The 9,959-nt window shown below is 52.6% G+C and overlaps 3 protein-coding genes across 3 annotated transcripts; 1 reads left to right on the top strand and 2 right to left on the bottom strand.

Moving 5' to 3' along the window:
* Positions 1–272: 272 nt before the first annotated feature.
* On the bottom strand, positions 273–1,847 carry PV05_07944 (uncharacterized protein; the record flags this gene model as incomplete). Its single annotated transcript, XM_013457426.1, has 2 exons — positions 273–1,547; positions 1,608–1,847. 2 exons carry the CDS (start codon positions 1,845–1,847, stop codon positions 273–275), a joined length of 1,515 nt encoding a protein of 504 aa, XP_013312880.1.
* Positions 1,848–2,763: 916 nt separating this feature from the next.
* PV05_07943 (uncharacterized protein) lies at positions 2,764–4,124 on the bottom strand (the record flags this gene model as incomplete). The annotated part of the gene is made up of 2 exons (XM_013457425.1): positions 2,764–3,739; positions 4,090–4,124. 2 exons carry the CDS (start codon positions 4,122–4,124, stop codon positions 2,764–2,766), a joined length of 1,011 nt encoding a protein of 336 aa, XP_013312879.1.
* Positions 3,826–8,336, top strand: PV05_07942 (uncharacterized protein; the record flags this gene model as incomplete). Its single annotated transcript, XM_013457424.1, has 8 exons — positions 3,826–3,933; positions 4,101–4,189; positions 4,243–4,486; positions 4,535–4,597; positions 4,648–4,974; positions 5,021–5,216; positions 5,281–5,557; positions 5,609–8,336. 8 exons carry the CDS (start codon positions 3,826–3,828, stop codon positions 8,334–8,336), a joined length of 4,032 nt encoding a protein of 1,343 aa, XP_013312878.1.
* Between the last annotated feature and the right edge of the window lie 1,623 nt (positions 8,337–9,959).

The raw sequence follows: 9,959 nt of genomic DNA, 5'->3' as shown, positions 1-9,959 counted from the left end.
AGGAAGATCGGACGCGAACTTCCCCGCGGAGCCGAAGAAAAAAGAGCACGTGATGTGGTGCCCCGGGTGCAGGTCAACTTAGGGAAGGTTACCCGAGCCCCACGACAATTTTAGTGACAATTATACTAAATGCCCAGTGCTGCCCCTACCACCCCTACATAGTAGAGTGCTCGCTCATTCCTTTCATCTATCTTATATTCTGTCTTTGATAAATGAAATTCGCCACAGCAGCTGTCGAGGATCTATATCGGACGTCCCCGTTTTCTATCTTATTATTGCCATTGTGACATCCTATCTATGTCCTCTTCAACCTTGGCCCAGGCTGCGGGGAGCAGAATCCCGGTCAGCCAGTAGTTGTCGCCGTGGTCTTTGCCCAACACCACGATCACGTTCCTGACCGCCGGGCCCTGTCGCATTGATTGCGCTTGGTGGAACACCATGGTGCCGGGCGGGTTGCTCCTTGACTGCCCCGTCTCGCCGGCGCGCACAAGAGCGGGGCTGAAGTCGGCCGTCTCGAAGAAGCCTGCCCGGGTCCAGTTGGTGAAAGGCATCAGCAGGGCGTCGGACGACTCAGCGCACACCATACGCGGGTCGCTTCTGCCCGACTTGGATTCCCGCCGCAGTTCGCGCAGGCAGGCAAGCACCTGTGCCTCGGTCGATTGCTCCATCAATTGGCGGCGGTTCTCCAGGGCTATCGGCCCTAGAGCGCCTGTGGCAATCTCGCAAGAAAGGAAGGTGAAGGCGGCCACCGCCATATTCTGGACATAAACACCCGAAGCCTGAGCTAGCGAAGAGAGTCGGAACCGCGCGTTGAGCGCGTGAAGCACCGACACTGACCGTGGCTGCGGTAGGGAGGAAACCACCGCACGCAATGCCCACGCTGTCAGCACGTCCCCCTCGCTGATGAATGGCTTCTCCCCTCCGCTATCATCCTGTGCAGCCAGATCGCCCTGCGCCTGACGTCGCAACTCGGTCACTATCCTCTTAGGTAAGAAGATGGTGCGTGTCTCGACGAGCCGGTTCCACAGCAGATCCCATGCAAATCGCAATCCGAACATGAGCATGGCCCATCCCCTCAGCCGCTTCTCCCCCAGCCTGAACTCTTCTTCGTTTTCCACGGGCGCATCTGCGGCTGCACACAATGCGTCCTCTCGCGCACCGAGCATGGGGGGCACTTCCACCTCCCGGCCGGCTAGCACCAGAGACCAGCCGCGCAGGAGGGCTTGCTGGCCCATGACATCCATAAGTGTATGTGGCCATGAGAGAGCCACGAGCGTTGCGTCATTAAACGAAGTGATATGTAGCGATAGCTGGGGGATGTCCTGGTAGACGAAATCCTCGAGCGTCGCCGACGCGTCTTCCCGAGCCGCAAAGTCTCGAAAGGCCTGTGGCCCACGTTGGATGGACGGGGCTTCGGTGGCTTTGGGGAGGGTCTTTGCCAGCGGGTGGTCTTGAATGTCCATGGCTAGGGATTGGTGGGTATAGGACACGGCAGGACGTTCCGACGTGAAAGGCCGTGGTACGTGAATCTCCAGCTGCCCATTCTCCTGGCGAGCGTGAGTCAGCAGCAATTGATCGGTCGAACATGATCAAAATGAGAAGCTAACCTTCAACCTCAGCCGACCACCAAGCTTCCTCCAGTCTCCAATTTCCAGCAGTTTCGATAACGACATGTACAAGTTGTCCGCGTCCAGTACGTCGTTAAAGCACAGCGTCCATGTGACGACGATGTCCCGGAGTGTCTGTGTGTCGTCTAGCATGTGAACCGGGTAGACCTCGTCACTCTCAACCGCCGGCGGTGGACTTCTTGCGGGAGGCGCTCCGAGGAGGCGCCATAATGCCGCCATCTTGTTGGCGCTGAGAGACCGGGGCTGTTGATCCAAAATCAATTTTTTGAGCCTGCGACCTTGTTCATGTCCCAAGCATTACTCCCAGTCTGGATTGCAAGTTTGCCATACCTTTATATGACCTCTGGCTCTGTCTTCCTATTACGCATTAATCGTTGTAGAAATAGGGGCTCGCTTACTAGTGTACGAGAGAGTTACTAGGAGCGTACTCGCTAAGGGCAGACGCGTTTCCCCAGGATGCTGGTTCCGCGAACTTGGCCTAGCGTCAATAGAAACGCACCGGGACACTTAGGGCGGGAGCTCCTCTCGACATGTTTCAATCCATCAGATATGAGTCCTTCGATTGCCAAGATTCGAGCTCCAAGTCGACACGGAACCTTAGGTATGCCTGAATGGCGACGGGTCAAATGCCCTCTTAGAGCGTGGCGTCGACAGTGGTCCCAAAACTTAACAAAATGATTCTTGGTCGGCACGGTCACAGCCTTGACTCAGGAAATCGCTCGCAGCTATACACATTGAACACCGAGCAGGAACAGAAGGCACCCATTCGAAAGTGTTGCACCTCGACCATTAGACGGTGGATACCAATTTACTCAGCGGCGATTCTTGACCTCTCCAAAGTCCATTTCCATTTGACCTGAGACATGACTAAGCCATTCCGAGTTGTCCAAGCGAGTGAAGTCGGAGCGATCGTTGGAAAGCAGAGACGTAGGGTAAGGAAGGGCCCAGATTGATCTTCGATTCGCGCTGATATTGAATACAGTAGGAGTTTGCGGTCAATGAACGCTCGGCATGTCTGCATGAGCCACGGATGAAGCCGGCTAATGTGAGTTGAAACACTTCTGAATGGCCTAATATGTTAAGCGTCGACTCTAACAGTTCCAGGCTTCGTCTAGTGGTAAGACCTTCGCTGGTATCAGCTCATGCTTTGTTCCTGGGCCTTGTGTCGATTCCTCAGCGTAAAGTTCCACTCGTTCACGATCATTCCGAGCCAAAGTAGTACCAAAGAGGACCCGACAACGACCGTTATCAGCAGTGTGACGATCGCGAACCAGTAGAAGATATCCCACAGGTAGTAGCCAGAGGACTCCTGGCCCGGATTCGCTGCCAGAGCCACCTGCATGGAATTTAAGATGGTCGTCACCACGGCAAAAATGAACAGAATGGGTCCATAGAGGCGTGCAAAGTACTCGCCATATTGCATGGGAATATGTTCATAGTAAAAGCGACCAAACAAAAGGGGAGCGTAGATGTTGAGCCGGGATAGGCGGAGTTCCCCATAGTGATATCGAGCCGAAGCCTGCATTTCTTCCATCTGCTCAAGATCGGCCAAGAAAATCGACAACTCCGTCCAGTTGATATTGGTTGGCACCAGCCGGAGGTGGTCTTGCTGTGCAATCACTAGATCGGACTCATGTTGGATGAGATAGCGATATGTCCGCAAGAAGCCCATTGCCGCACGACGAATCTGGGCCCGCTCAGCAAACGAAGAATCTTGGGATAGAAATATCCAGAAAGAGTGGGACACAAGATAGATCGGTAGTGGCTTGATGAAGATACGATTGTTGATCCATAACAGGTGGAGACGTGGGTCTTCCGTCACGACGATCTCCCTTCCCTGGACCTTCTGTCTGTGGAGCGGATGGACATTCGCGCTTGATGGTGTTGTTAAAATCCACAATTTCGAAGCCACGGCTTCCAGGTCAGCCGCCCAGAATTCCTTGCGTAGAAACCTCGCAAGGGCATTGGAATCAGTCAAGGAAATGCTTGGATGACCGGGGATATGCTGGGTCACTCCCCCAGAGCTGGGAACATCGAGGTCAGGGCAAAGTTGATGGCCGTGCAAAAAGGGTACATGTGTGGTCATAGCAGGTTGTGCAACTTCGGTCAAGCTGTGCGTTATATGGAAGGGATGTAGGATCCAATATTGCGGCACAATTGTGTGTGAAAAGGGCCAGTTGTGATGGGCTGCCAAGTCATGCATCGGAAATGGCCCATCGTGGCCTTTTCCTTATCGAGGCACCGTATCACAGGCACGAATGCGACCCCTCGTGGTTCGCATTCAGCCTCACGGCTGGCTGCGAAGGTGCCTTCATTGGGGACTCTTTCAGACACGATGTTCAGCAACAAGGCGTCCTGTAGTATACAATCACTCCACTGACTCGAGTATAAAGCATCTTAGGTGGTAGACCTGTCATGGTGATATTCGTCCTCTTCATGTTGGTTCATTCGAGTCACTGACCTCAGCCTCAGGTGCTTCGGCTGACGGACGAGCATACGGGCCTGAAGGTGCTGTGGCCGACGCTGGGCTCGGGGAACAAAGATGGAAAAGAGACCATCGAGTGAGTTGTAGGATCTTCCAGCAAGGCTTCCTTGTGTGACTGACAGTCGGCAGTATCGTCGCTGTCCACGGCCTCGGAGCCCACCCGGACGACACCTGGACGAAGAACCGCGGGACCAAAGATGAACCTCAGTGGATGAATTGGTTACAAGAGGAGGAAATGTTGCCGGCGGCGGTGCCAAATGCACGGATCATGCGGTTCGGATACAAGTCAAATTGGTTCGGGCCGGATACCATCAGGCACTCTCCTCGAACAGTGGCGGACAGGCTACTCACCGTCCTGAAACAAGAACGAGAGGTAGGAAGAATCGATGTTCAGGAAGAGATATTGGACTGACTGGAGAAGAGCTGTGTCGATCGACCATTGATATTCATCGCGCATAGCTTTGGAGGGTTGGTCGTCCTGAAGGTCAGTTTTACAGATTCACGGTCAAGACATTAACTTAACAGCAAGGATAGGCTGTATGTGAGGCGTACCATGACCGAGACGAATGGCCTGGTATTTTCGATGCGGTGCGAGGACTGGTCTTTTTCGGAACACCATTTCGAGGCGCCGATGGGATGACCCACAGTGAAATGGTAGAGGCGGCGGCCCGCGAATATGACGAACAAGACATTGAGGCCAGGCCTCTCGAGATCCTCGCCCCAGATAATGAGTTGCTCCAGGATCTGGTTGATGCTTTTCAGAAGAGGGTGTGGCCACAAATGCTGCAGACGCGGATCGCATGTTTCTACGAACTCCAAGCGAGCGAAATTGGAGCCATCGTTGGAAAGCAGAGACGTAAGGTAAGAAGGGGCCCGATTGACTTCGATTCGTGCTGACATTTCCCAGACGTTTGCGGTCAATGAGCGTTCGGGATGTTTAGACTTGTCCGATCGAGTGTCGAAGTATCCTCTGGAACGTACACATTTCAACATGAACAAGTTCGCACGACCAGAGGAGGTCGATTATAAGATAGCGGCGGGAGTGGTCCGAGGCATAGCGGCGAAGGCCCAGCAGTCGTCGTCGGCACCGACCCCGCCTGGAAGTATGTCGCTGCTACTCTTCTTCCAATGCTATTTCTGTTCCTTTCAAACTCACTCTTGAACAAGCTACACGACGATTAGAGTACCTTCCAGATGACGGAGCGGACGAGCCTGGGATGCTCAGTCACCGGGATCACAGGATGAACAAGCAATATCTTGTTCCCCACGCCTGCAGCAATAAATTCACAGGACGTTTGGGAGTATTGGAAAGACTCGAACGATCCCTCGTGGCCTCATCTTCTCCAGAGAAGATCGCAAAGCGAAGGATCTTCGTCTTGCACGGGCTTGGGGGTGTGGGTAAGACTCAGATCAGTCTGAGGTTTGCAGAGACATACCGTCGGAAGTAAGCCGGCCAGCTTGATGCCCACTGCAAAAGACTGATCCTCGTTCGTAGATTCTGGGGAGTATTCTGGATCGACGCTAGTAGCGTGGAAGCAGCGGATCGTTCATACGCCGACATTGGAAATGCCATGGGCGTCAAGGACGGAAAACTCTGGCTTTCGAATCAACAGCTGGACTGGCTTTTGATCTTGGACAATGCCGATGATCCCTCTGTCGACATTGCCCAATTCTTCCCTTCCGGAAACAGTGGCGCTCTCTTGGTCACCAGTCGGAATGCCGACTGTGGCATCTACGCGACCATGCCGGAAATGTGTCATAAGCTCGAAGACATGGAACTCGAGGATGGAATGGCGCTGATCTTAAAGACTACTGGAGCCGATCGTGATGATAAGCAGTGTCGCTACTGGGCGGAACAGATTGCCTTGAAGTTAGACTGTCTACCATTGGCCCTCATGCAAGCAGGTGCTGCCATTAGGCAAGGCCGCTGCAAACTACAAACCTATCTGGATGAGTACGACCAAGACCACCGCAGACTCCTGGAAACCCATCCAGGCCAGGGCGCCGATGGATACAAGTATACGGTCTACACGGCCTGGGAGGTTTCTCTTCGAATGATGGAAGAACAGAACTGTCCGGAGTCATCAGTTGCGCGAGAGTTGTTGAACGTGTCAGCTTTCCTGCATCCAGAAGATGTGCCATGGCATATTTTTGACCACGCATCAATTCTGCTTGAGCAAGGTCCGCATAGCAAGGCTGCTTCTCAATACTGGGGGTTTGCAAGGTTTTTATCCTTCCATAAGACGTTTTCTAGAGGCTCCAACCAAGACTATAGGGAAGCTCCGGTCTCAGATCATTCGGCAACTCAGCGAACAAAGAAGCGAATCTCTGAGGCAGTCTCTTTGTTGGCTCGCTACTCTCTGATCGATCTCAACGAAGAAAACAGGACCTTTACATTCCACAGACTAGTTCATTCATGGGCTCGAGACCGCCTAGAAGGACTGGACAAGCAGCGGGCAAGGACAATGGCATCATTGACCTTGGCGGATTCAATCCCATCCGGCCAAGATGCTTCTGATTATCAGCTTCGAAGGCGGCTATACCCTCACGTCAATTGCATTGTGGGGCCAGACGGATCACTTTTCGCCGTTTCAAGCACTGATCAGGTTCGTATGGCAGAAAAGTATGCCCTTGTGTCGTCAGATGGCGGCAACTCTGCGATGGCGGAGCGTATGTACAAGAAGTCACTGTTGTTTTTGGACACTATATGGATATGGAAGGACCCTATACACAGGCTGACGCTTGTCCACAAACTCAGTTCCGTACTAAGGGAGCGTGGTCATTTTACAAAGGCTGCAGAGATGGCTCAACAAGCGTATCAAGGAAGAAAGGAGTCCATCGGCGAGGATCACCGGGACAGCTTGGACAGCCTGAGCTCATTGGTTCTTGCCCTCCAAGGGCAAGGAGAGTATGAGGAAGCAAGAAGAATGAGCGAGAGCCTTGAGAAGAAATGCAGGCGTATGCTAGGAAGCAAATCCCTTGAGACCATGGCTGCGATGAACACCCGAGCGCTGATACTTCAGAAGCAAGGAAAGTATGATATGGCAGCGGTCGTGTGCGGGAAAGTGCTGGCTTTGAGAGAGGAAGTCCTGACAAAGGAGCATCCTGATACAATAGAAAGCCTCAGTAATCTGGCACGGATATTGGGTTACCAGGGAAAGTGGGAACTTGCGGAAGAAAGGAGCCGCCAGGCGTATAAAAGAAGGGAGAAAACTCTGGGAAAGGAGCATCCTGACACTCTTGCGAGCAAGGGCGACTTGGCATCGGTGATGTTGGAGGCTGGCCATGATGGAGAAGCTGAGAGGATGTACCGAGAAGTTCTGGAAAGCAGACGGAAGGTTCTTGGACCGGAACACCCCGACACCATGACAAGCTACTGTGACCTTGCGGCAGCAGTTCGGCAGCAGGGGGACTTTGCTAAAGCAGAAGAGATGCTCAGATTGGCATTAGTTGGCTACCGGAAGCACCTCAAAGAAAGCCATCCTTATATCCTTGTTGCTCAGTCGAACCTTGCCATCAATCTTAGATCCCGGCAGAAATTCAAGGATGCGCTGGACATGTATGAAAAGACACTCGCAGTCTGGGAAGAAACCAAACAACAACATCATCCGGAAGCACTGGCCTGTTTGGGAAACCTCATTGTGGCACTGCGTGAACAGAAGAGATACACAGAAGCCGAAGACGCTGGTAAGCGGGCATTGGCGGGTTATCAAAAGACGCTCGGATGCGACCATCACAGCACACTATGGAGCCTCGCCGATCTCGGTTGGACACTCCAATTCAAGGAGAGATACGTAGAAGCCGAGGAGATGATCCGAACGGCATTGGGCGGCCTGATATCGCAGTTGGGAATTGAAAAGCCAACGACTTTGGATGTTGTTTGCCGTCTGGCTTATATCTTGGAACGTTGCAGCAAGCACGAAGAGGCCTGGCTCCTGTACGACGAAGCCTGCAAGCAAAACCGGAGCCTAGGTGGTGCGAATCTTGATCACTGGTGTTTCAAAAGATTGAAACGGCTTGAGGAGACCATGAAGGCTGCGAGTATTCCTCAGCCGTCTTCTTCCGGATTCGATTCGTTCTTTGCTTCCACGGCCGGTGCCGGCAGGCAAGAAAGAGAGTCCCGGCCTGATTTGAAAGAAGTACCATCAAATGGCGACTCGCGGAAGAGACGGCGAAGTCTTTCGGTGGACGAGGCATCGAAGCCGAAGAGGCTGCAGGTGTAGGAAGATGATCAAGAAGGGAGCAGATAAGTGCGGAGTACTTCGTACTGCAATCCGAATTGTTATGCTCCGCGGTAGGTGCAAGTTCCTTTGCCATGGAAACGCACGCAAGTGCCAGGGTGTTGACTCTCCTTCAAGTTACAGGGATTGAAAGGCTGGTGCCGCCACAAGTCCCAGCCTCGCCAGTCATCAAAGGATACGGAGACAGTACTCCGTACCGATAATAATGTTGCTTGACATTTGCGTGGGAACGTAACAATGTTATAGGAATACTATACTATATGTTGAACATGAAAATAACCTTCCTGCGGATGCTATATGCACATAATACTGCATAAGTGCAGACAAAGTCGCGCTGTATGGCGCAGGCGAACGTTACCATCGCAATCATCATCGTCGTTCTGGTGTTTATTTTCGCCTTGCTCACCTATTGGATTTTGAACGCGAGAAACCTCGGACGTGGAGTATCAGCAGTATATGATGTCGGCGAGGCAACATCCTCTGATGATTTAGGTGAGATCGTCCGCTTCGCTCAGATAGCAACTGGGAATGGTTAAGCTAACGGCCCCCAAGAAGCCCCTCCTGTACAGCGTCCAGACCACGGACGTGTTCGGCCACCTCGGCCACCCCCCATAGTATTAGGTGGAGGGGATGCACGACAGAGAGAGCATGACCGAGTGAGAGTACATCAACGAGAGAGAGTATATGAACGAGATGAAGTACGCAGAGTACATGAACGAGACCCTAGAAGGGATCGGAGACGCCTTCAGCCACATGCTGAGGTAGATCGAGGCCCTCCCCCAGAGTAATTGAGAGCAAGAGATAAATGAAGAAGCATACTAGAATTGATCGTCTTTTTGACAATGCCTTCGGCTTCCACATTTCAAGACGTCATTGGAGAGCCATAGAGTGTCCGTGCCACTCACAGTATGATCGCGATAGTATTGATATGACAGTGGCCGGTCGTTGCAAACAGCTGTATTGTATTCCTGCCATGTCGTCCACCTCGATCATGCCACCACCAGTTGGCAATCTTTCCGGGAGTACATCCAGACTGAACCATACCCTCCATGAACAACTCCGTACTGTACTATGTTAGACGCACGAGAGCAGAAACGGGCATACCCTGCCCTCAGCAACACGTGCTTTGCTTACTGACTAAGCTCCAGCTCCCCCGGCGAGCCATGTGGCGCCCCCAAAATCGCCTGTATAATGTCAGCATGCGCATCTAACAGGAAGACCGAAGACTGAACCCTACCTTTTCCCATTCTGGGTCGACGCCAGCCGCATTTGACGATTTCGAGTCTCTCGCGAAGTCCGGACCCCTGCTATACGAGATTTTGGAACGGCTCTTTAGTCAGCGCAGCTCGGGCATGCAGCCTCCCAGGGGGGTGGAATGATCTGTTATGGAAGTGGCTCCTGACCAATAGCAGTTGCAGACGGGCTTCGACTTGGTCATGTTTCTATCCTTTCAAGATACATTGGGCAATTTGGCAGACTTCGTACTCGGGACTTTCGCATCTCGTTCGGTGATTTTTCGTTCTGGCGCTCGCATTCGTGCTCGGAGATCCTTCGTCCTCAAAAACATCCCCTTTTGAGAAAGAGCTAAACACCAATCGAACGAAC

This window comes from Exophiala xenobiotica, assembly GCF_000835505.1.
Source record: "Exophiala xenobiotica strain CBS 118157 unplaced genomic scaffold supercont1.5, whole genome shotgun sequence".
NCBI classification, from domain to species: domain Eukaryota; kingdom Fungi; phylum Ascomycota; class Eurotiomycetes; order Chaetothyriales; family Herpotrichiellaceae; genus Exophiala; species Exophiala xenobiotica.
Note: the sequence above shows the minus strand (reverse complement) of the source record. Positions and strands in the feature narration are given on the sequence as shown.